This window comes from Apteryx mantelli, chromosome 18 (genome assembly GCF_036417845.1).
Source record: "Apteryx mantelli isolate bAptMan1 chromosome 18, bAptMan1.hap1, whole genome shotgun sequence".
Taxonomy (NCBI): Eukaryota; Metazoa; Chordata; class Aves; order Apterygiformes; family Apterygidae; genus Apteryx; species Apteryx mantelli.
Window position 1 is genome coordinate 7,862,143 of NC_089995.1, and position 25,402 is coordinate 7,887,544.

At 59.8% G+C, this 25,402-nt stretch overlaps 1 protein-coding gene across 1 annotated transcript in view; it reads right to left on the minus strand.

Annotated features, from left to right (window-relative positions):
• Positions 1 to 12,536: 12,536 nt before the first annotated feature.
• RBPJL (recombination signal binding protein for immunoglobulin kappa J region like) overlaps positions 12,537 to 25,402 on the minus strand; it is a 29,082-nt gene continuing 16,216 nt past the window's right edge. Inside the window, exons 3-12 of the mRNA XM_067307964.1 lie at positions 20,414 to 20,539; positions 18,443 to 18,513; positions 18,191 to 18,306; positions 16,245 to 16,419; positions 15,643 to 15,780; positions 14,566 to 14,675; positions 14,179 to 14,319; positions 13,679 to 13,834; positions 13,453 to 13,556; positions 12,537 to 12,938 (exon numbers count right to left, since the gene is read on the minus strand). Of these exons, the coding sequence (XP_067164065.1) occupies positions 12,665 to 12,938; positions 13,453 to 13,556; positions 13,679 to 13,834; positions 14,179 to 14,319; positions 14,566 to 14,675; positions 15,643 to 15,780; positions 16,245 to 16,419; positions 18,191 to 18,306; positions 18,443 to 18,513; positions 20,414 to 20,539 (1,411 nt within the window). The 3' untranslated portion in view covers positions 12,537 to 12,664. The remainder of the gene's footprint in view (positions 12,939 to 13,452; positions 13,557 to 13,678; positions 13,835 to 14,178; positions 14,320 to 14,565; positions 14,676 to 15,642; positions 15,781 to 16,244; positions 16,420 to 18,190; positions 18,307 to 18,442; positions 18,514 to 20,413; positions 20,540 to 25,402) is intronic.

Sequence of the window (25,402 nt, forward strand, 5' to 3'; positions counted from 1 at the left end):
AAAGGGGCTTTGTCAGCTGCTTCCAAGCTATCTTTGGTGTCTGACACACAAATGGCTTCTGTAGGACCAGCATCACCTGGTTTCTAGAGCTACCCAGTACTGAAGCTCTTCCAGGTAAGTAAAGCAGATCCAGCATGGCACTGGGAGGTGAGTCCATCCCTTCTCTGCTGCTCTGTTGATTAGGTTTGTGGTGGGACTTTGAGAGCACTGTCCCCATGCAGCCAGAAGGGACAGAGGGAGGTAGAGATGGGCTTGTGCATATCTCCTGATGCCAACAGCATGTCCCCATGCCCTCAGACATAAGGGAGCTATGTGTATGGAGTCTTGCTTGACCAAGTTTCAAACCAACCCTGCTTAACTGATACCAGCCTTCAAGCGGGGGCAGAGCTGTTCCAGCTCCCCAGGGATCAGCTGCCCTGGGAGCAAGGCTGCAGGTGACTTCCTGCCACTCCAAACTAAAGCAGCTCTGCCGTAAGCAAGACATGGGGGAGCAGCAGCTTCTTCCAGGGTGTGTGGCTCTGAGCCCCTCTGCTCTGATGGCTCGGCACCCTCGAGGGAGGGGACTAATCTCTGTCCACTGGGCACAAGGGAGAAGGAGGGCTGCAGGCCGCTCACTTGGAGAAGTGCTGAGTCTCCTCAGAAGTGCTGTATTTAAATGGATTATCGTGCTTGAGAAAGTCTAATTCCCTTTTCTCTAGTGGGAACTCCGACTGTGGGTGCTTAGGATTATTGGAGATGGAGGAAACAAACCCAAACTTGTACACAGGGACTCCCTTCAGGGTGAGGGAGTAGCAAATACCTTTTCTGCTCCTTGTCCTGATCCATGGCAGCTGTGCTCTCGGAGCTCACCCAAGCAATCTGCTTCTGGTTCTGAGTAATGTAGCAGCCGAGCTCTCTCGAGTTGCTGTTTGTGTCGGTAAATCAGTCATGTATGCTCAAGTTCATGTGCCTCACTATGGTTGTGACAGGTTCTTGGACTTGCTTCTTGGAAAAAAGTATGTTTGTTGTGAGTTTTTGTTTCTTTGTTTTGTGTTTTGCTTTGTTTTTTGGCCTGGGCTTCATCTCTTAACTGCAAGAATTGCATGTACTTTCCCAAAACACCCTCAGCGCAAAAGCCTTGTTTTTGCACAGCAATCTGGATGGTACTCTGCAGATCCCAGGAGCACAGGCCTGGCTGCCTTCCCGCGCTCGCAGGATGTCGGTTCCTGGGACGAGATTTGTAGTTATTGCCCTTCAGTCAGCCTTCCTGCTCTCCAGGATTGCCGTGTGGCCATGCTGGCTGTATCTGGTGTTAGCTGAAGGGCAACTCATACTAACACCTTGCAGAGCCTTGCTCTTCAGCTCTGATCCATGAGATGTCACTTGGTTGTTTTTCCTCCTAGCGCTGCTCTGGTTTTAAAAGCAAAACCCAGAGGTCCTGCTTTGCCTGGCTTGAAAATAGCTTAAACCCTCCTGGGTACTGATGTCGTTGAGACACGTGGCCCCAGGAGGCCACGAGCTGGAGGAGTTGGGAAGTGTAACGTTACTGATCCCGGTTACTTAGTGGTTTTCAGGGGGGGTTGAGGTGGAGTTTACAGGCATGTAACCAAAGCTGGCCCACGTGTTTCCCAGGGCGAGGCGCAGAGCTGGGTACGTGCCGTGCTGCGTGCCGGGCCAGGCCTGTTGCCAAGCCCGCAAGAGGGGTGTGGAGATGGGTCGCCGGGAAGGTCTGTGTCCGGGCCACCGGAAAAGATGTGCGACCGTGTTGGTGGAAGGAGTCTGTTTACTGGGAGGGGAAGTCGCGTCCCTGAGCCACGTTGGTAGCTGGAAGCTCATCTGAGCTCATCTGCTGCCCTGCTGGGCTGGAGCGCGTTGGCTGCGTTTTGTGCTCTCTCGGGGTCAGTCCAGGCGCTGCCCTTTGCGGACCTGGGTCTGTCCCCAGCGAGGTGCCCAGGGCCCTGCTCCTTCTCCATCATGCTCAGGCACCCACCTCTTGGGCAGGGCTCCCCAGGGTCCACACTGGGACCGTGGCCCAGAGGACTGGAGTTCAGCAGCGGATGTTTTCTGGAGTGGTGAGACGGCGTTTGTGTATGTGCTCCCTGGCCTGTTGACAGACCCTGTGTTGCCTGTGTCTTTAGACCCTGTTTAGGGGTCTGGCAATGCCACCCTTAGAAACACCTCAGCGTGAAGCATCTTGCCCTGGTTGCTCTCCGAGACTGGCAGATCCGCAGCTCTGCTTCGGAAAGCCTGCTCCTGCCGGAGGTAGATGTGAGCTGGGAAGCTGGGATGGGGGGCTGGATGTGGGGCCTGGGTCCGTTGCATTTTGGGTCTGACCCTGGTTCCCTCATAAGAGCTGGCCCGGGAGGAGAGCGAGGGCGAACCCGAGAGACCCTGAGCCCGGAGAAAAGCCCCAGCAGGGCGGCTGGGGGCGGGAGGCGCGTTTGCAGGTGGGTGCCAGGCAGGAGGGGTGGGCTGCCGTGCACAGGGCTCCGGCGGTCCCAGCTGCGCGCCGCAGACCGCGGGGGCACCAGCGCATCCCGGCGCAGCTCTCCAAGGCCCTTTTCCTCCCCGCTCGCTTGGTGTCTGCTGCCATCTCCTGGGCAAACCCCTCCTGGCAGGCCCAGCACCCCGCAGCCTCCTCGCCCGGCCCGAGCGGGCGCTCGCCCCGTCGCCCTCCTGCCTGCACCGTTGCCCTCGGCCTCCGCTGCCCGCTGCCCGCCGGCGCCGCGGTCCCGGGGCGCAGCTCCCGCGGCGAGGGCGCAGCGCCGGGCCGTGCCGGGCCGTGCCGTGCCAGGGCGGTTCGAGGCAGGCTGCCGCCTCGCTCCCTCGCAGCCGCCACCGGCTGGGTTATTCCTTGGCGTCGCTGCTCATCACGGGCCTGCGTGGAGGCGGCAGGCAGGCGGGGAGCGGCCGGGACACCCCACCTGCAATGGGAGTTACGCAGCAAGCAGCGACCTCGGACGCAGCACTGGTAATTGCAATCGCGTTAATGCTGTTACGAAACCCCAGCAGCTGGTAAGGGATTTTTTTTATTATTTTTTTGGTCAGTGCTGCGTGTTACAAGAACCTCAGTCTGGATAAAGCCTTTGAGCCCTGGACAGAAATGAGGGAAAGGAAACAGCTTTTCATCTGGAGGTGCAATGAGCTCCTCAATATTGAAGAGGGAGGGAGATCTTAGGCTGCTCTCCAGCTTTGGTGCCTGCGTTTATGTTCATTATGGGAAGGATCCAGGGAAGAGGAATAACCATTAGCAGAGCTTTACCTGGGCAAAGAAGCTCATGGGCCTCGCTCCCCCCAGTCAGGGGCACATGGTGAAAGGGGGGAGGCCAGGGAGCACACATAGCCCGAGGTGCTCAGCCTTCACAAGCAGGGGCCGAGCAAGGAGCCAACCCCAGCAGGATGAAGACCTTGCTTTTCCCACACACGAATGCAGGCTGCATATTTCACAACTCGGGGCTCTGTCCCAAGAGTTTGAGGTCAATGCTGAGCCAGGAAGAGGGATTAACTGAATGGGAAGGGCTGCTCCTTCCCTATAGGACCTATCTGACCCAGCACTTTGAGCATTCACTCTAGTTTTGTATCTCTGAGATGGTCAGAGCACACTCGTACAGCGACCCATGCTGCGAGAGCCCCGCTGGACTCGGGGCATCGCTGTCCGGCCTGGATGCCCGGGGGATGGGCCCTTCCTTCCCCTCTGCCCGGCGGAGCAGAGGGTGCCGCAGGTCCCGCATCCCCACGCAGAGACGCCTCCATGCCCTGAGGGAGCAGCCGCGTTCGACAAGGCTGCGAGCAGCCCTGGCAGTGAACCCGCGAGCGGTGAGGTCCAGCGGCGGCTCCAAGGTGGGAGGGTGGGAAAGTGTCCGGGCTGCGAGCTGGTGCTCCGGGGAGAAGCAGGAGTGGGTTTCACACTGGGCTGCCTTGTTCGAGGGAAACACCCAGAAGGGGCAGGGACTTCTCCTGCTGGCTTGTTAAAATATCAGTGGCTTGGGAAAAGTGTGGGTGGAAAAAGCTTTAAAGATGCATCTGTACTGAGATCATGCTGAGTTTTAGTGTTGGGTTACCTCCTTGGAAGCAAGTCTGATCAATTCAGGGAGAATAAGCAGAGCTTGACCTCAGGGGAGCAACCTGGGGAGGCAACGCCTGCGTGTCCGTCGCAATCCCATGAGCTCCCGCCTTGTCCTCAAAGCGCTACCAGGCTGGGGATGCTCGGTCTCGCGCGGGGCTAGTGCCAGGGCTGCACAAGGGTGCCGGAGCGGGTGCAGGCGGGGGATGGACGTAGCCGGGCGGCTGCGAGTGCTGGCGATGGATGAGCCGCTGCAGGGTGGTGGTGCCGACCTGACCAATGGCCCTGTAGGTTGCAGAAGGCCTCACCGTGGCCAGGCTCCGCTGGGAGCAGCCTGTGGGCGGGAGATGGGAGGGAAATGAGGTCCCACTGCAGGGGACCTGGCGAGGTGCGTCGTGGCAGCCAGCCCACCCCGGTGCTTTGAATCACGGCTGCTTTAGGAGCTGTGGAGCACGCTGGAAAATCTGTCCGTGGCTGTGCAAAGCGTGATGGGGCCAGAGGCACCTTCCTCTGCAGCCCTGCAGGGCCTGGGCCGCCCTCCCGCTGCCCCCCAGCCCCCGGCCTGACAGAGCGGGACCACACACCCTTTGGGAGAGCGTTTGAGATCCCTGGCGGAAGCCCCCCACATCCATCTAGACGTACTCAGGAGACTGGTTTTGCAGTGATGACCAGTCTGGTCCGTGGGAGGAACCGCTGGGTGCCATCCTGCGCAGGGCGCGTGCTTGCACACCCATCCTGTGCCTCACCAGCCACCACCGGCTGCGGGGGCCGGAGGGGCGCTGGCCTCACTGGTGGGTGCCCCGGGGCCAGCCGCTGCTCTGTGCCGCTGTGTCTGCCGCTCGGGCGGCCAGCGGCAAGCCCGGACCTGCGAGGGCTGAGCCCGGCGCTGCCGAGGATGTGCTGGAGCCAGCCAGGCCCCCGGCAGGCGCAGGGCGGCCGGACGCGTGGAGGTGCTGAGCACCTGGCCGTGCTGACCCCGACCAGTGGGACCGGGTGACTGGGGTGTGGGGGGCGGCTGAGCCCGGGCACTGCTCTGCGTGGCAGGCACGGCCGGGTGCACGGGCGCCGCGCGGCTGCTGGGCTTGTTGCAGGTTTCTCTTGCTAGTCCGTCCTTAGCAAAGGTGATCCGAGGCCTTTCTCCTTAGATTTTTCCTGGGCTCACTAGGAAACTGGAGCACCAGGGCCAATTTTGCCCTGGGTAGGCATCGAACGCTATCGACATGGATCCATCTCAATGCGGAGCGGCAGCGATGCCTGTTGAATTCCACACCTATCGATAGGGTTCGATATCAATATCAATCCCTATCGATAGGGCCCAAAACCGCTCCTCTCAACAGGCGTGCACAGCCTTTGCTCTGGGGCCGATGCTGCTCTCGGGAGGCATCGCTGCCTATCGACATTGACCGTTTTTGATAGCGGCAGGCCTCGATGAGTGTTGATTTCCATCCGTATTGCTTGGGCACGACATCCACAGCTAGCCATGCCCCTCGGTATGCATCGCTCCCTCTCGATCTCGAGAGGCACCAAGGCCCGTCCCTTTCCATACCTACTCCTAGGGATTGATGGCACTAGGTCTCCGTAGGTATCGGTAGCTGAAGATATGGATCCCTGCCGAGCGCCATCGATACCTCTCGCTCTCGACAGGCATCTGTGGCTTTCGCTCTCGTGCGTTCATGTGCATCCTCCAGCAGGGCTGGCCTAAACGCAGAGCGAGAGTTTGTGGCTGTGCGTGTCTGAAGGTAGCCGGCAGGAGGCAGCGCGATGGGCAGGCTGCCCCGGCCCCTTATCCCTGGCCCCTTATCCCCGGTGCAGGCGGAAAGGCGCCCGGGCAGCGCCGGCCTCCCCTCCCGGGGGAGAAGCCGCGGCGGAGCCTCGTGCCCGGGGCCTTGCTTTGGAGAGAAACGGTGCGGCGAGGTGAGCGCTCTGCCGCTCCTCTTGGGGAGGGGGCAGCTCGAGAGCGAGCAGCGAAGGACCTCGCACCCAGCTGCACCCCCCAGGCCCGGTTTGCTGCCGGGAAGCCGTCTGCCGCAGCTGCAGGTCCGATTCTCTTCCGCACCCCCGGGCCCTGCCCTCGGAGCGGGAGGCGGGCTCGGGACGCTCTCCCAACGTTGACATTGCCGAGGGGAAAGGCCTGGTTTCGAGCCACCGGCGAGCGCCTGCGCGGGGGGAACAAGGACCCCGCTGTTCGCCCAAGTGCCGCGACCGCTCTCACGAGCATCTGGCGCGGAGCTGTCGGCACGTTCCTATTTCCCTGCCGGGTGGAATTGCACCCGGCGACAAAGAGCCCTTCAGCCCCGGCGGCGGGAGGGCGCAGCAGCCCCGTGGGGTCCCTGTCCCGCGGGCGCCGCTTCTCGGCCGGGCGCGAGGGGCTGCTCCGAGGCCTGGGGGCAGGACGGGGAGGGCCGCGGCAGGCATCCCACGTGGCGCTCAGCCGGGCGGGCGAGCCCCCAGCGGCAGGGACCCGGCAGCTGGGCGAGGCGAGTGGGCAAGGGTCTGCAGCCCCCGTGCTGCTCCCCCAGTCCGGCAGCTCATCGCGTCCTGCTCCGGCCCCAGAGGCTGCCTCCATCCCAAGGGCTCCCCGGCGAGGGCGGTCGGTGCCGCCGTGGCTGCGGGGAGTCTCGGCGGGGGTCAGGGCTGCTCCTCTAAACGAGAGGCCCCTCAGAGCGCTCTCGCTAGCGCTGGAGCCTCGCTTTATCTCCCACCTATCCCGCTTTTACCCTGAAGCAACCCTACAGGCCTGCCGGGGCATTCCCAAGGGATTCCCCAGCCCTTAGCGGCTTCCCTGGGTGCCATTTAGGTGATTGCAGCTCCCTGTGACCCTGTTGCCCTGCCCAGAGCCAAATATCCAGCCCCATAAATCCCAGCGGAAAGGATGCTCCTGGCATCGCCTATCCTGCACCTTCACTTCCCAGCAGCCGCCCAGGCTGGCATGGCTGAGCCATCCTGCTCGTGGCCACCAGCAGCACACGAGGAAGCAGGCGCCGGAGGGATACGGGGAAGAAGACACCTCCCGAGGTCTCTGGTCCACCCCAGAGCATCGGCAGTGACAGCGTCGGCCTCGATGCCGAGGAAGGTGCGAGGCTTTCGGCGTTTCCGTGCAGGGAAATTCAGCTGCCGTTACCATCTCTGGATGCGGCGCAGGTGCCAAGCATCCTCCCCGTGCCCATGGTGCCATGGGATGAGCCCTTCTCCCTGGGCACCTCCTGCACCCTGGCTCCGTGCTGGAGGAGCGCGGTGCCGGTGGTGTGGGAGGGTGGCGGGAGCGGCGTGGCACCAGCTCAGGCAGCCTCGCTGCGCTCCCGGTCCTGCTCCCCAGGGAGCTTCCCAGGCCCCCTTCCCTCTTGGGGAACAGTTCTGCATGCCACCGAGCTTGGCTCCGCACATCAAAGCTTGGGATTTCGTTCCCTCTTTCTTTCTTCTTTGGAGCCGAGTTTCCCACTCAGCCTCCCCGGGGAGCTGGCGGTGCTGGCGCCGCGCCATGCCCGTCTGCACCCCGTCCCTGCCGTCCCCGCGCTCCCCCGGAAGGGCGCAGCCGGAGGGTGCGTGGCAGGGCTCGGCGAGCACCGCGACCCGTGGTGCCGGGAAGGACCTCCCATCCCAGGAGACCCCACGCGGCAGGGGGACACCGGTGTCCTCAGCCACATCCCGCTCTTCGGTCCCGGTTGCCCAGCGGTTGGTCCTTCCCGCGCGGGGTGGGACCTCGCGCCGAGGCCCTGGGGCAGGGGTGCTGCTCGGAGGCTGCTGCAGCTGGGCCTGCTCCCGACGCTGGCGCCCGGTGGCTCAGCAGACGCCGTGTCCTTGCCAGGCTCGCGGGGAGGGAGCTGGAACCCCGTAATTTCTTTCTCGTTCCCATCCTAACCACGCCTAGGCTCTAATTGCCTGCCTTGTTTGCATGCGTAATTGCAGCAACCGTGGACGGAAAATAAGCCTGTATTTTTCACGCCCGCTTGTTTGTCTAAGCTGTTTAAAAATCCGCTTTCCCTCCCTAGTTTTCTCCCTGAGAAAACGAAGCTTGTTTCTTTTGAAGCAGGGATTAAGCGTACTGTGGGCTCCCCGCGTTGCTCCGCTGCAGCCTGGCTCCCACCCTGCACTCCGGGCAGCGTTGCAGCACCGGCCTGGCTCCGGCAAGCCTGCGTCTCACACCTGCCCCATCGCTGCAGCTGAGCCCCCACTGCGGCCCCCGTGGCAGCAAGCAGCGGTCCCCAGGGTCCCTCCCTCGCAGGGGTACGGGGAGTCTGGAGCTTGCCAGGAACGAGCTTGTTTTAAGCCTGTTTTTCTTGCTTTACAAAAGCACCGCCAACCCCCCTTCGTTTTCTGCAGGATTTTTGGCTGCATCGGAAGGACCGAGTGCTGGAGCCGCAGGCACAGTGCGGGGCGATCTCTGCTCCTAGATAGTCTGTCCCAGGATGGGCACTAGGAGCACCCGCGCCTGGCATCGCGCCCCTGCGGTCGTGCAGCCCTCGCGGGTGTCTCCAGCTCTCGCCGACCTTAATGCGCTTGGTGTCTGAGCCTGGGCAGTTCCCAAAGCGCCTGGACTCTCTCGAGCAGGTGACTCTAATTCCTCAGCAACCAAATTCAGCTTATTTTGGCCCTGGCAAAGTTTTGCATCCTGCTGCCCAGTTGAGTTATTTATAGCCCTGATGAAAAAAGGGTAAAGTCAGCACCAGTTTTCCAGGTGCTGCTCAAAGCCGCACACTGCTCTGCCGGGCTGGGGCGAGGGCACCGTGGAGGGGGACACTCGGGTTAACGGGACCCTGTGGGGGCCATGGGGTAGATCTGGGGCCAGTGTGGAGGGGGACTTTTTTGGCTCGTGATGCTGATTGAAATCAGCCCCTTGGTTCAGCCTTTTTGGCTGAAACCCGCTAGCCCTGGGGATGCAGCGCAGCCCTCGAGGCCTGTGCATCAGCCCCAGGAGCACAAAGTTTGCAAGAAAGGGGTTTTTCCCTTCGCTTTTGCCCCACCTTGCTAGCTCCCGTGGGCAGCGCCGGAGACGCGGGGCAGAGTGAGCCACCCTGGCCGCAGAGGCCCATGGCCCTGGCAGCCTTTTGCCGGGGCTGCCCCAGAGCATCCGCCGGGACCGCAGCCCAGGCCGCTCGGCATCAATCTGCGTATCCCCAGCCCGGGAGAGGGAGGGAGGCGGGGATGCTGCTCTGCCCACTGGGCTGCACAGAAACTTTCCCCGGTGACACCCGGGGATGCCCAGGCGATGCCTGGCACCTCGGGGCGGTTTTCCCCCAGCAGGCTCGCGGGCTGCCAAAGCCGCTCTGCGCCGTGCGGCCCCGGGCGGTGTGACGAGCGTGGCCGTGCTCAGCGGGCAGGGATGCTCTCGCCTGGCTTCACTAGATGGCAGCAGCCGTTGTGCCGAACTGCGCCTTCGAGGCGTGCGGCTGGTGCCAGATCTGTCCCCGAGCGCCGGGGCAGGGCAGGCGCCGGCTGCAGGGTCCCTCGGAGGGGTCGCGCCGCGCGGGGGTCCCGGCCCTGCCTGGGCTGCAGGGGAGAGCCCGTCCCCGGAGGGTGCCGTGCTTTCCTCATCTGAAATGTTTCCTGCACGGATCCCCCCCGGCTTGCTTTCTTGAAGCCTGTACAGATTCATCCACGCTCTAAAGGCCTGGTGGGTTTCCTCTCTCCCTCTGCCCCTTTTACGGAGGCGAAGTGGGCCGAAAGGGGGAAGGACCATGACCAGGCTTCACATTTGTCTGAGACATTGATTAGGGGAAGGGGAAGCCAGGATTTTATTTTCTTCTTGATGTTTTTGAGGGCATGTTCACCTCCAGGAGCTGGAAGTGGCTCATTCCTGCACCTTGGGCGAGCAGTCACTCGGGGCTGCGCTGCTCGCAACCACCATGCCGCTGGCTCCAACCAGGCTCGGTGCCCGTTATCCCCCTCCGGAATTGTCGTCCGATCTGCAGGGACCTGCTCCCTAAATCTGCAGTCATCCATCGCTCGCCGTCCCCCCGTCACGCTCGAGGCAGGTAAGCGGTGGGGCTGGGTGGGAGGAAGGGAGCAACACCGTGGCAGCCCGCAGGGAATGTCGACACGAGCATCCCTAAGGCATTTGACGCTTTTCCTAAATCCCCAGCTCCTGGAGTGCTGCGAAGGCTTTTTCACACTTCCTTTTAAACCCGCGTTCCTAGCCTGCTTGGGGACAGGGCAAAGCTCAACACGTAACTCAAAAGCACAGAAAAGCGATGCACAGGGAAAGAGCGCTGGCCTTTGCTGCTGACATTTAAGGTGCTCCTGATGCTTTAACACCGGACCGTGCTCGCGCGCCCTGCACGTGGAGGGGTGTGCGTGCACGGGGCAGCTGCCGCGGGGGAGCAGGCGCCGCAGCGGCAAGCGCGGGAGGGCCGGTGGGACGCCCCACGTTCGCGTTCCCGAACGCTCGCGGGGTTATTTCGTTCTCCGGCGGGAGCCAGGCGCTGCTGCTTTGCAGCTCGGGAGTGAGAATTTACGGCTGGATGGCTGGCGCCGGGCCGAGACACTTGTGTTAATCAGCGATTATGCAAATAAACGGCTCTGACGATGCTACCGGCTCCTCTGCTGAGACGCCAAGCATATGCTCCCCGCGGCTCCTGCGAGAGCTGCAAAACCCCGCGTTTACGTTTGCGGGCCCTGGTGCGAAAAGCAAAAGCGGGAGGGTGGGGGAGAGGGGCGCCCCTGCCGCAGCACCCCTCGGGGTCCCGCCGCGCGCCCCCGCCGCGCCTCCCCGCGCCCCGGGCGGCTTGCATTACTGCACGTGTTTGCTTAGCCCATCAGGCTTTAAGTGAGTCACTTGGCGCTTCCTGGCCTCTCCGGCAGCACGTAAACAAAACAACGGGGGCTTGTTGGAAGCCCTTGAAGTCGATGAGAACCGCTGCTCCTGCCCTTTGGGACCGGGCTGCTGCTAAATATAGCAGAGGGCCCTTTCCATTCCAAGATGGAAATTATGCACAGGCCTCGAAGGGAGGTTCGGGCGTTTTGTTGCCTGCTCGTCAGTTAAGGAATTTTCTCATGCCTGATTCTCAGTTACGCCGGGGCTGAGCTGGATTTGCCGGCAGCCAAGTGTAGGGGACGGTGACCTGGCGCGAGCCCGGGCTGACGGGGTGTCCCAAGCGCCGGGAGCGCCCTGAAAGCCCCTGCTGCCCCGTGTGCGGGAGCAGACTTTGCCCTGGCATGCGAGGTGGCTGCGTGTGCATGTGGATCCGTGCAAATATGCTGTCTGCGCCCCGCAGGCTCTGGCCTCTGCCGTCCAGCAGCCGGCACAGGCACAGCACCTATATAGAACACTATAGCATTTGCCTGCAGCGAGAGCGGCAGGGTTTTCTAACAGCTGCTGAGAGCACCTAATGCATGGAGCCGGGTCTTAATGCCGCTCCAGGGGTTTTCTTCCGCTTGAAGCCTCCCTGTGGGTCTCCGTGTGGAAGGTCCGATTAACCTTTCTCTTTCCTCTGGGGCTTTCCTGGACTGGCCTGTGGTCGCCGCATTTACTACCGTATTCTGCGGGCCTTTTCCCACCAGCAGCCCCCGGGCGCACGGGGATGTTGTGCCCTCACCTCGGCCAAAACCCTCAGCCCTGCGCGGCGGGTGCCGGGTTTGGGAAGGAGGCGCCCAGTCTCCCGTCTCTCGGTGGAGCTGAGGGAGCGGCTGTCTACTGGCGAAGCCCTGGGACCGAGCCCTGGGGACCGAGCGCTGCCGTCCGACACGCAGGCGGGAGCTGGGAGCGGAGGTGCGAGGAAGGCCGCTCCGGGACCGCGGGGGTGCGGAGGGCGCGGGGCACCGTGTTCCCCCCCGCCGCTGGGAGCTCAGCATACGTTAAAAATTTCTGTGGTTTTGGCACCTAGGTTGTGTCTAAATCGACCTCGCAACTGCCAGAACAGCCTGTTTTCAAGGTACACTATGGGCCTTTTGACACCACGGAGAGCTGAACATGCTATATAAATCTGCAAGACCCACTTTGCACAGCGCTCGGGTTCAGCTCCAGGAAACCTGGTTTCTTTTTACGGCACCTTTAAACCAGCAGTTTGATACTGATGCAGGCGTTGCAGAGCGTGTGTGTGTGTGTGTGCAACTGAGGTCAGCAGAGCCACGAGAGCTAGGAATGGGCCAGGTTTCACACTGAAGTTTCTTTCTTGCTCTCATTTTCCTTTAGAAGTAACCCCATTTGGGCCTCCTAAAAAAAACAAACCCCCTCTGGTGCTGGGTGTTTGGCTGCTGGAAATCAGCTCCTCATTACCGAAAAGCCGAGAAGTGACGCAGGGATTCCTGGTATAGATCAACAGCACTTGCAGTCGCATTCGTTCATCTTCTCTGTCCCTCCTGGACTTTGAATATATGGACCAAGGACCTCAAGAGCTGAGACACTGTGTGCCAGCACAGAAGGCAAATCTTGAAGACTAGTAAAGAAGCACTTGAATCAGTTAAGAGACCTTGAAGTATGGTTTATTGATGCTCCCCTGAGAGATTTCACCAGGGAGAGGTGCTGTCATTAAAAGAGACGATTAGCAAATCAAAATAACACAGTGGGCAGCTGATGGACAGCGAGGACCTTCGGCAGGGACCACCTGGAGCCTGCTGAGCATCCCGCAGGGATCCTCTCCGCTTCCCGCAGGCTGCCCAGTGCTGGCGGCCAGGGGCACCAGCTTGCTAGCTCTGCATGAAGAGGTGGAAGTTGGTCCTGGTGAACTCCTGGTGGATACTGTCAAGTAATTTGTCCGAGTCCTGCGGGACGTCTGAGAGGACCGGCTGCCCCGGGAGGAAGCTCTGCTCCGGGGTGTAGGTGAATGTGAATGAGCTGGAGTAGATGAGCCCATCATCCCTGATCAGCAGGAGCGGGACAGTGATGGGATATCGCAGCCACCTCCAGTCGCTGCCAAAGGCAGAGACATCGGGGACAACGCACACCAGGGACTTGGGGCTCCTGGGAACAGCAAAGAGGAGGAAAATGAGCGTTAAGACAGGAAGAGCCCCTGTGCAGCCCCCGCACACGGCAGCGAGGTCTGGTGCATCACCTGAAGCTTGGCTTTGGGGCTTGGGAAGCCTCTGGCCGATCTCCCCACTTCTCCCTGGTGTTTTGTTCTTCTCTGCTGGATTTTACACCCTCTGAGGTCCCTCTGCCTCCTCCACCCACTGCTATCGCAGACCGCAGCTAGCTGGAGAGCCTGTCCCCACCAGGAGCAGTGCCTGCCAGCACCGACCCCAGGAGCAACCCCGAACTGGCCGCAAGGCAGACACTAGCCAAAATCGATCCTGTCTTTCTCTGCAATGACCTTGCTTGATCCTGCAGCACGGGCAGCACCAGCCTCCCCTTAAAGAGCAGCAGTAACGCGGCTCCGAGAGCCGCCCAGCGCAGCCCGCACGCGCTGCCGCCCCCGGCCCGTGCTCAAACCCGGCTCTTGTTCAGGGGCTGCTTCCCGGCGGCGTTACCGCTGTACCTGTACATGGTCTCTGCTTCCACGTCTCCGAACCAGACCTTCAGGTGCGCGTGGAAATACTCGCCCTGCACCTCCAGCATGGCCACGTCCCCTCCGCCCGTCAGCTGCAGTGAGCCGGGCGTTACGGGGGCTGCTCGCGCCGGCCTCCCGCTCCCGCCGGCTGCTCTGCCGTGCTCGGGGAAGCCGGGATGCCCCCGGGCCCGGCCCGGCCGCGGCCCCTGCCTACCTGCAGGGCGGTGATGAGCGGCACAGGGCTCGCGGGCTCACGGGCGCAGGCCAGGCTCTCGCTGAAGGTGTACTCCACCGTCTCCGTGCCGATGATGGTCCAGCAGGAGCCGTCGTTCAGCAGCTCCCGGTTCGCTTCCTTCGGGCAGGGAGAGGCCTGCAGGGAGGGTCACAGCCCCAGACGGGTCGCAGCAGGGACGGCAGAGCACTGGCAGCCCGGACGCCCGGGCTCTGCCCCGGCGCCTGCGTTTCGGCATAACTCTGTGCCTCTGCGTCTCCAGCTGGGGATCGAGACGCCTTCGCAAAGGCCTCGGTGCTCCCCGGCGGCGAGGTCCCCCCAGAAGCAGCTAGGGTGCAGGCTGGTGGAGGTCTGCAGCTACTCTTAGCTTAATTTGGAGGCCAGTCCTCCTTACTGGAGACCTCTCCCCTTCAGAAACGCGCTCCCAGCAAGCAGCGGGGGAGCTCGGGGAGCTCGGGCTCGCGCCCCTCGCGCCGCGGTACCTGGAACTGGATCACTTTCTCCGTGGAGAGGCAGAGGTACATGCGGTCGCTGCCGTGCAGCTGGAAGGCGCACTTGTGGAGCTGGGAGATGGGCTCGTCCACGTCCAGCATGGCGCACTGCTTGGTGACCTTCCGGATGATCTGCCGGGCGGCAGGCGGCCGGCTCAGCCGCGACGGCACCCGGCCTGCCTCCTCCGCCGGCGAGGCTGCCCCACCGCGCTGCGCCCGTACGGGCTGGAAATCCCCTCGGGAACGGTGGGGAAGCCAAGGAGCAGGGACGCAGAGGGATGAAAGTCTCACTGCCCCTTGCAGAGCTCCCTGGCTCCGGGGAAACCCGGGAGCGGCGCCCGCGGTGCCGTGCCGAGCCCCGGCGGCGAGGGGACTTACCAGGGGAGGCAGGGTGACACCGGTAGCCGTGCAGATGAGCTGGACCACCGAGCCGTAGCGGATGTACCCCTCCCTCAGCGGGAACTCGCTCCGGGCGCAGTGCTCGTCGGCTTCGCCGGAAGGAGAGAGGCAGCGTTACCGTCGGAGCCCCCGGGAGCCGGTCACCCCACGCTGCCTCCTCGGAAGAGGAGCCGGGTCTGAACGTGCTCCTGGCACTCTCTTGCCCAATGCTCTCCAGCTCTGCAGATGTGGCGCTCGCGTCTGGAGGGAGCATTGCTCGCCCAGGGGCCAGCACGGGAGCAGGACTGGGATTTGGGAGCTCGCAGGGACACCTCTGGCAGCAGCGTTGGGAGGGAGGCTGCTGGGATCTGGCCTCTTCCAGGCAAGTACCTAACTTGGATGCACGAGCCTGCAGAGCGGCAGCGCTCTTGCTGCCCCGCTCACGGCCTGGGTGCTCTCGGGGCATGATCCCGACCCTTAAAGCATCGGCTCCAGAGAGCACTGCGGCGGCTGCAAGGGAGGAAGGAGCAGAGTGACCTGGCAGAGCCATGTCTGTTCTCAGCACGTTCCCCTCCCGCTTCTTCAGCCCGGCTCAGGAGGGAGGAGGCACCGGGAAGGCCCCCGCTGCTGGGCCTGGGCAGAGCTCTGCCGTTCAGGGAGGGGAACCCAGGCCCTGCATGGGAACCGATGGGGCCAAGGACAGCCCTGCTGTACCACCAGCCCTTCTTGGCTGGGCTCACCATTAACGGGCATTTCCATCTCCAGCCCTGCTCTTCTCTCCGTTTTACAGGTGAGACAGTGCGGCCAGGGGACATGACCAAGGTCACACCAGGAATCCTTGGCAGAGGTGAGCTCTGAGCCCAAGTTCCTTCCTTCCCAGGCTGATTCCCGACCCCCAAAGAGCTGGCTTTGCAGGTGGGAGAGCCGGGGCTGTAGAGAGGTGCAGCTTGGCTTTCCGACCCACCCAAGCCAGCTCAGCCCGGTGCGCCGGGCCGGCGCCGCAGCCTGGCACTAAGCCGCCGGGAGGGCGGCTCTGGGCACGGGGCTGGCGCTGAGCGGCCCCGTGAGGCTCCTTACCCAGGTGGAGGGTGAAGGCTGCCCACTGCCTGGCGCTGGCGATGAAGGCTCCCCCCTCGACGGAGAGATAGCGGGTGCTGATGGTCTGGGAGCGCAGGCGGTTGAAGAGCGAGACTTTGGAGCCCGAGGAAATGCACACTGCGGGCGGGAAGAGGGCTGGCTTAGCGCTTGCCAGGGCTGCATGTGGCTTGAACTACTGCTGTTTTGGTTGAGCCCGTAGAGGAGAAGTCACGGTTATGGGTGTAATCGCCACCAAAAGCACTAGCATTTCCCTGCCGGCTTTCTGTTTGTGTAAGAGCCAGCCAAGCTGGGCTTCTTTGCAAAGCTGGAAGTGAAGCCTGCGGAACAGGGAGTGCACTGGCATCAGGGCACTATCCATCACGGTGGGCGAGCCTTCGGAAAAGAGACACCAGCGCACCCAGATATGTCCTTTCTTGGGAGGACACCAATGGGTTTTGGATGTGGCCTGCCTGCTCCAGCCCGGCTCAGCGAGCGTCCCACCCCAGGTTTGCGCGTGCTTTCCCCCACCGTGGAGGCGGGCGCCCGGGGAGGGGTACGTGGCTCCCTCCCAGCGCCCCACGTGCCCGGCCGCCCCTACGCACGGTCCGTGTTCTTCAGCGACTGCTTCTTCTGCGAGGGCTTGGAGATGACTTTGATGAGCTTGCTGTGGAAGGTGCCGATCTCCTGCCCGTTGCTGAAGAAGAGCTTCAGGACCAGGCGGAAATGCTTGCGCTTGTCCGCGTCCGAGATGTAGAGCGCTTTGGCGCAGCTGAAGCCCTGCGGCAGAGAGGCGCCGGGGAGGGAGGCCGCCGAGCCCGGCCGGGATCACCTCTCCTGCAATCGCCCTTCGCTGAGGCCGGGTGAGACGAGCTGCTCCCGCGAGCCCAGAGCAGGTGCTCGCCTTGCCCCAGGCCGTACCCAGCGCGCAGGGGCCAGCCGACGAAAGCCTTCAGCTTTCACCTGCGAGCCTTCACCTTCCTCCCCGCCAGCCCGGCCGCCCCGCGCGGCGCGGGGGGTTCGCTCGCATCCCTGGGGGCCGGCGGTGCCAGCGCGGAGCCGCCGGCAGCAGCGGGACCGCCGCCGGCACCTCGCCTGCCGGGCAGCGCCGTCCCGCGAGGACATAATGGCCCTCATTCAAAAAGCCCCGGGTTCATTTAAAGGGGGAACCGGCTGGAGATGTTATTACAGGTGCGAGGAAGCGCTGCGGATCGGCCGAGGCTTTATTTACACTGGGGGCAGAGAATTCCTAATGGAACTGAGTGTTCGCACGTGATTTATCCCACGGAACATGAGACGGCGCCCTGGGTCTACGGCTTCGCAGCCACGCTGGCTCTCCGTCGGGGCTGACGGGCCGCTTTAGCGGTAACTAAAGCGCTGCGAACAAGGGGCCTTTCTGTAGCGCTGCCGGCCCGGCTCGCACCCCGCGTTCCTCGGAGACCCGCGATAACGCTTTTTTTCTTTTCTTCCCCCTATCAAAAGACGCCAAATCTCTGCTCACGCTCTTGGAGTTCAGGATCGATTGGTGTTTTCTTTAGCTGTTTATCTGCAACTGAAAGACCGGCTTTCATTTTGCGATAAGCAGCACTGCGGTTCACGGGGAGAATATAACGGGCTGAGGAAGCTGTGTAATTCTTGGCAGCTCGCCCACGCCAGGGCTGCAGACCTTAAAAGATGGTGTCGAAGAAAGACAGGCTTCTTTGCGAGCGCGGGGAGCTTGGCTGGCTGCTCTGGCTGCCGCGCGCGCCACGAAAGGACGGGAGAGCGAGCGGCAAGAGTGATTTGTGCAGGGGAAGAAACGCAACATCCCGAGGATGACGGTGGGGAGCAAGAGCATCTTCTGGCATGGAGCTGCTGGGGGGCAGCAGCCAATATTCCAGTGGCTTGGAGCAAGCGGAGCTGATGCGTGCTCCCGTCCGTGTGCGCCCCGCGCGGCTGCGGCTGCCCGCGGGCAGTAGGATGCTGGGGCAGAGCCACCGCGGGGCAGAGCCAACCCGGGGCGGGGGCCCTGCAGCCGGTAACCGCAGCGGAGACAGGAACGTCCTCAGGGTCTGTAGAGTCAGGCCAAGCGTTAGCCAAGGTACGCCACCCCCCAGCAGGTCCTTGGGACACTGGGAATTGCCTGCACATCGCAGCGAGGCTGAGAGCCCCCAGGCAGCGGGGCGGCCGTTAGCCGGGGGTGTCCCCACCGGGGTGACCGTCCTCGAGCACCCGAGAGCCAGCCGCAGTGGGGCTGGCTGGGGGCTGCACCAGCCAGGGGAGGCCGGCGGGCGCCCTGGAGCAGCGGTGGCCGTCCTGCCCCGCATCCCTGCTGGCAGCACCGGGTAGGTGCTGTCTTCTGACCCTCCCCACACCAGCACCGAGCCCCCAAAACACAGCACCTCTCCTAAGAGCTGTTGCTGAAGATGCACCATGACCCACCATCAGACACCGGCGCAGCGGGAAGGCGGGTGCTGCCGAGGGCTCATCGGCCTCCGGCCCCCCGCGGCTGCGGGTGAGGGCAAGGGAAACGCCAGCCCGGGGTGAGCGCGGGGCCCGCGGGGTGGCTTACCTTCGAGTCCGGCTGCTCCTCGAAGCTGAGTTTCTGCGTCTCCGTGAGGCTGCTGCCCATGCTGTCCAGCCCCATGTAGCCGCACACCCGGGAACCGGCCTCTCCCAGGTCCCTGGCTGCAGGAGCGGGGCGAACGTGGGGATTAAAAAAAGAAAAGAAACAGGATAACTGCATAACTTTCTCCTTTGCAGAGATGAGATCAGTTCTCCGCGGCACAGAGGAGGTGGCCCGGGGCTGCCACCAAGCGCTTACCTTTGATCTGCTCCTGCTTTAACTTCCACCCTGGCCCGGTCAGATAAACACAAGGTGGAGGGCAGAAAAACCTGGAAAGACACGAGGATATTTTGCGACTGTACTTACAAGCCCAGAGAAGGCAGTCAACAGAGAGGGGCAGCTTGGGGGCGATTGCACAGCGGTGCTGAGACCGGAGACCTTCACCTGGAGCAAAGCCGCCCCCTCCCAGGTACGTGGCCCCGGGGGGACGGGCTGGGGGAGCAAAATATCAGCCCAGCCAGCAGCAACTATTTAAATGGCACTAAGGCAGCTGGGGAAGCTCTGGTGGCCGGAGCACCGGCCGGGCCGGGCAGCTGCTGCCAGCCCGAGCGGCGGCAGGACGGGGCAGCCCGCAGCAATTACGCTTTGCTGGGGCAGCGTTTTCAGCCTCTGCACCCCGCGCTGCAGCACAGCTGCTCCTGGCACCTCTACAGAGCCGGAGAGGTGCGATTCCTCCGGCCACGGCCCCCGGCCCCTGGCACAGGCATCTGCGGGCAGCTGCCACATCTATGGGGGGCCCCTGAGGGCTGCCCTGCTCTGCTGCATGCGGCCCCAAGCGGCGGCGAGGGCCTCCCCCCCCTCCCTCCCACGGGCACGGGAACCAGCCCCGGCGACTGTGCTAGCCTGGAATGCGGCGCCTTCGGCAGGTTGGGAACAGAGGCCACATTCACAGCCAGCTTCGGAGCCCAATGCAAATAAATCTATATCCAACGTTTTGGAAACATATTTTCCTGTGTTTTATTTGGGTTTCCACTGTCTTTGCATTCATGTGAATGGTGCAAATTCATCCTCTAGTGATGCTATGTAAAATGCTAGCACTGGAAACACCCCTGCAGGGTGGTTTGATATTTCTGGGCCCTAAAGTCCTGCGATAGGGGGTTATTTAAGCACGTCATCTATGGTACGGGACCCTGACCCCCACCATGAAGGAGAACCAGCAGCAGTGCCTTTAAACTTCAACCTAGGAGCTCTGTGCTGGTTTGCTCTTCTTCTTCAGACTTGGCATCCCTTTCCCATGCTCATCCTCTGAGCTGTACCTGAAGCAGGGGAAGGGGCTCTTTCCTAGGCTTGGGGACACGGTGCCTTCCCTCCCCAGCTCAGGTCACTGAGACAAGAGCCTCCTGGCTGGGAGACTGGGTCTGAAATAAAATCTTTGCCTACTGCCCAGCCATACCAGGAGGGAAGCTGGATGTGGATATGGATTTTGTAGATATACTGTAGCCAGCTCAGTGCTGTCTTTCTGGGGGTGTTTGCATCTGGATGCAGTTAAACTTTAGAGGTAGAGCTTGTCTCCTTATAACTTCTCCCCACTCAGCAATAACAGAGGGTTATTTTTATCACAAAGGTTAATGGAGGATTAATTATATTGCAGTGGCATGGTCTGACGTCACTGCCCAGGAATAGCAATTTTGGAGCTTTGAATTGACCAGAAGAACCTCAAGGTGTTCTTGCAGTATGGGAAGTATTTTCAAAAACAGCAGCTTTTTGGAGACCCTGGACACTGAGGGAAATGTCCCAGTCAGTGATGTGGTCTATCAATCAGATTTTAAGACGAGATTTCCAGAGCACTAGTAACACTAGCCTTTCCTCTTCAGAACCTTCCTAATTCCATTCTTAAGGGGTAAGATTTGAATAGTTTCTTTCCTTCTTTTACTTCATCTTCTCTCTAATCTTTAGTACTTTAAGGGAGGAACCTAACCACTAGTAAAGTCTGACTCAGATCAACGCAGGGGAGAGTTTATATGCCTTCATATGTTATTAGATTCGTGAAGACTGAAAGACAGATTGGGATGCAAAGAGGTCATGAGTGGATGGAAAGGGGTTATGTTATTTGCCTCATCAGATTAGATTAGAGAAATCAAGTGAGGTGAAAACTGAGCTTTAGGTAATTGCTTTTGGAAGTGGCCTTCTAAATACAGAGCTATCTAAGAAGCTGGAGAGATCTCCTACCTTTTTTCATTGCCATATGACTTTTGTGCAACTTTTGCATGCAGTATCAGTACCGTCTGGTCTGCCGGCAGCTGCAGGTACCTACGCACGCCGTCCCGAAGCAGGTCAGTTTGGTACGGGTTGGATCTAAAAAACAGCGATCCCATAGCGCTAGTAACACCAGACCTGGGCTCCACGCCTTGATAACGTAATAGTCCTGCAGTGAGCAGAGCAGCAGCAGTCTGGACGTTGCCTAGTCTCTCTCTGCTCATTGCATCATGCAGCTAGATATAGAATAATGCCCAGAAAAATTTTAAGGTCATTTTGAGACAAGCCCTTTCGCACCACTTGCGTCCACTCTTGGGTCACTAGTCTCCGTGGGGAGCTGTTGTTTCGGAGATCATCCATCCAGTGTCCAGCCCAATGGCACGAGCAAGGACAAGAGGAGCCAGCGTTTCTGTTGGAAAGCACTGGAGATCAGAGAGCATCTCAGCTGCTGTAAGACCAGGGCTGTTGTTTAAAAAAAAAAATCATATTTGGATAACTGAATAAGCTGCTTCATCAGCTTTTGATCAGACACATACAGGAGACTATGTTTATAGCTCTGAAATGCTCCTTTCTAGGACTTCCAGTCCCATGTGGTGGTGGCAGTGCTTTAACTGAGCATTAATGTGCTTCTTCACCTGATGGAGTCACCTGATGTGTTTCTGCCTTTTTGAGGAATCGGGAAACCGATGCTGCTGAGCAGTGAGCGCAGTTAGGGAGCTGCCATGCAAACAAAAGTTGCTATTTTGTTTCTGCAATAGTTGTTGGGTGGAAATAGCTGCATTTTTCTCCCTGAGACCTAAAAACTGTGTGGTTTTGCTCACTCTTTCTGTTTTGGCTGGAAGGAGTTCCCGCGCACCGGGCATCCAGCTCGTACCTCTGCTAACCTCACAGGTTGTGCGCCGACAGGCTGGGGAGAGATGAGGGGGGTCCCAGTCGCCCCTGCTGCCCTGCTCTGCCACATGGGACACTTGTGTCAGAGCAAGGAGACCACAGGGGAGAGCTGAGGGGATTTACTAGGGAGACCTCTTCTGGTGTTGACTTGCTTTCCCAGGAGGTGAGACCACCCTTCTGAAGAACATCAGCTCATGCCCTACTGAAAGCCCCCTTAGCCCACAGAGTGCCTCTGGCTGAACGAGAAGACACTAGAGGAGAGGAAAGGGAGAGCTGCCAGGACAGGAGCCCCTCAGTGCATCCGCTGAGGTTTGGCACATGGCAGCGCAGCTGGGTACAGTCCGTAGCAATTGCTCCTACCAACAGGACCCAGTTCGGCTGGTTATGAAAAAAGCATGACTTAAACCTGAGCTCATTTATTCCACGCGCTAAACTTCCTTGCCTTGCTCCAAAGGGATGTTTGTGCCTGTTGGTATTGGGGCTCTCCATTTCTGCTTCGTGTGCAACGGGGATGTTTTGGGGCACATCAGGATAGGTATCAGGCAAACCAGTTCTGGTTTCCTCAGGAGAGAGCCATATGAAAACTTGTTTCGGGCTGTGTCTCTTGACTCTCCCCAATCTGCTGGGGTCACTCATGACCTTCTGCTCTCTGCAAAATGATGGTCTCACATCAGAGACAAACAGCGGCAGTCAAAGATGCGGCTTGTTCACCATGAAAGCTCCCAAGTGGCTTCCCGGTGCACAGAGCTGCTCCTCACCTCCCCAGCCTTTGAGTTTCATGGCTGTGAAAAGGAGGAGAGCTTTCCTTTAAAAACATGCCTGCATCTTCCCCATGTAACATGTGTGGGTGAAGGCTGTGAAACACCAAGTCACAGCTGCAAACGCACTGCTGAGACACCAGGAGAAAAGGGCAAGGGGTGCCCTGAGGAGGAGAAGCTGTGAGGACGGGGCTTTCAGCCCCACAGACATCCCCATTAAAAACAGTCTTGCTAACTCCTAAACATGCATCGCCCTAGCTACAAGCTGAGAGTAACTGAGGGCATAAAAGATCAGACACACGAGGAGTGTTAGATCTAGTCCTGCCCAGCACCCCAAGGCAGTGTGTGGTGAGCTCCCCACATCACAAGCCACCTCAAAGCCCAGGAAGAGAAGCAGCAACCACTGTCAACCAAGCAGCCTTTTAAGGGAGTTCGCCTGTCAGTTTTGCTCTTCTCAGTGCAACAGAGGCATTTCAAAAAGGCCATGCCCTTTGCAGCTTCTCCTAACTGTGTTACGATTAGCCTCCAACTTGCATCCCTTCACTTAAGCCTTGTTGCCTCGTGAACGGCGCCGATGCTCTCCTGTTTGTACATGGAAGACAAACACGTCTCGCGTGCAGGCAAGTATTGACCCAGTGCCTCCTCCGTTGGCAGGCAGTCCCACCAGGATCAGCTCCTTTGCACTCCATGGATTTTCCCACCACTGCTCTGTTCAGTTATTAGATGGCAACTTAGATCTCCTGCCCTCCTTGTTCTCCATGCTTTATCCCAGATGTGTTAGATCACCGGCAAGCATAAATCAACAGACCGCCACCAAAATCAGATTTACAGCTGGTGCCAGTGTCACCCATAGCGTTACCTGCTGCTCTGCATCTGAGAAATTGATGTTTTATGGTGATAGCAAGCCCATTCCTGACTGGAGACTATGACCTGCAGAGCATGAATTGCAACTGTGCCCAGCCCCAGGCGACAGCCCTGCACACCGGCTGTCCATACAGCAGCTCCCCCCCACCGTGCAGCTCAGTCGCCACCGGCAGGCAGCGCCGTTCTGCCCGAGGTGCTCCTTGGATCACCCTGGAAAGCTCCTGTGCTGAGGCTGGATCTGTTCCCTCCAACCCATCATCGTGGGGCAGGGAGACGCCTGCTTTCCATCTTGATGGAGCACCACAAGCACACTGAAGGTGAGGTTCTACCACCTGGTTTCCCACTGGCGCACTACTGAGGCAGTACCAGTTACTTCATCTTGCTGAAAAGCTTAATTCCAGGCTTAACTGTCTACTTAATGGTTTATACCCTTGCACAGCCAAAGATATCCAGTAGGAAAGCTATCTATCTAATCCTTTTCCATAACAGCAATATCCAGTCCATCTCACTACCTGCTGCCACACAATATTGCAATGTGAGCTTTGATTGGCCTTTGTTACTTTTCATCTAAGAAAAGGATCTGTGAATCTATATGCAAAAGTCTTTTTTGATGGAACCATTTCTGATCGTGATCTGGATACATATTGATGTGGACCAAAGAAAAGGTTGTTCATTGGCCTGACTTTGTTTGTTCTTTTATGCTAATACAACACAGTGAAAAACAAGAATAAATCATTGCTGGCTCCATGCAGCAGCATTTCACCCTCATTTTGTCAGCGACAGTAAGCATAGCGCAGCGCAGAACCAGGCTAAGGCCTGACTTTTTTCCTGGTGGTTCTCATCTTTCAGCATTCAGCGCAAAATGAGGAGCATATCTTCAGGTCCTTGTTACCTCTCAGCTGCAGGGACATGTGCTCCGTCCAGCGAGCATGGCCCTAAGGGAGAGCTCAGCAATGGATTCGTGTTGTCCGCCAGCCCCGAAGCACTCTCCAGCGCCTATCCGTGTGGCTTGGGGTCGTCCGGGCGGCATGCTCCCTGCGGAGCTGCTGGTCTCCTCCTGGCCGGCCGGCATGCGGAGACAGGTACCGTGGAGGCGGCAGCCAGGGGAGCTGGGAGAGGCCTGGAGCCTGCTAGGAGACTCTTCAGCTTTTCTGGGAGGACGCCCGTTGCCGGCCGATGGCCACGCAAGGACCAGGTACGTACAGGCAGCCGCTCTGCCAGCCAAAGCTGCTACCAGTCGACTTTACCCGTTGCAACGGCAGGGTAAGGAAGAGGCTTGTACCCAGGCGAGGCAGCGCATGGGGTGTTCAGGTGCAAACAGCCAAAACCTGCGGATTAAGACGTGTGCCGACAGCATGGCCAGCAGCAACGTCTGCTCCGCAGACCCTCCCGCTACGCTGGCTCAGGGCAGGGCCGGGCTTGTGCAGGTATCACTGCTCCCTATCAGCCATACGTAATACCAGGGGCACATGGGTTCCTGCGCAGAGCTTATTAAAGAGCCTTCTGGAGTAATTCTGCACATGCTATTTACTACTTAAAGTGGGACTGTGCATGCCAAAAGCAGGTAAGCAGACCCTAGTTCTTTGGATTTGATGTCTGGCTGGATTAACTGTAATGACTACTTAGAAACTTGGGTTTTTGTTTTTTTTTTTCCCCCTGTCCTTTCTCTGCAGCCATTACTTTCCTAATTTGGGGCTAAATTGTCTCAGTGACGCACTTCTGAACAGTGCTCACCATTCTGACCACGGAGGCGACCACCCAGCATCCGTCATCTGGTTTAAATTTACCTTCAGAAAGTCAATGGGCTATTGCTAAAGGAGCTCAATATACCTACTTGGCTCTTTCTGGCACCTACAGGCTGTTCGGAGTTACAGGGAATTATTCACTCCTTCTGACATTTATTATATTAAATTATTAAAATGCTTTGATTGTAGTGCAGTGTTAGTTCAGTGTCGTGTTAGCAGCACTGCAGGGCCAGGCTCTCCGAGCTCGGGCTAAAAGCCTCCTTTTCAGGGGCTGAATTCTCAGCTGGGAATCAAATGCTTTTGCACAAAGTTCGGTATTATGTGGAAGCAAAGCGAGTGAGCGAGGGGTGGGGAGGCATCGCCTCCCTCAGCTCTGCGGGCCATGACCTCTCTGCTTAGCTGATTTCTGCAAGCCGTTTCTCCCTCCTTAGGCTGGCAGTGTTTGCCGCTGAGGGCTTTTCCTGCCTTTTGCTACGGTATTTTCAGCACCCAGACCCAGGGCCCCCGCGGGTGTTCACCAGCCTTGGCCGTATTGCTGCGCAGGGCCTTCGTTCATGGGCAATGCAGCAGATCCGAAGCAGCGACTCCTACGCGGTCCTGGGTGGATGTGTCCCGAGCACCCATGGCCATGCTCACCGCGCGCCCGCACGTCCCTCCTGCGGGTACCAGGCTCGCGGAGGCCACGCGCTGGCACTCCAGGCTGC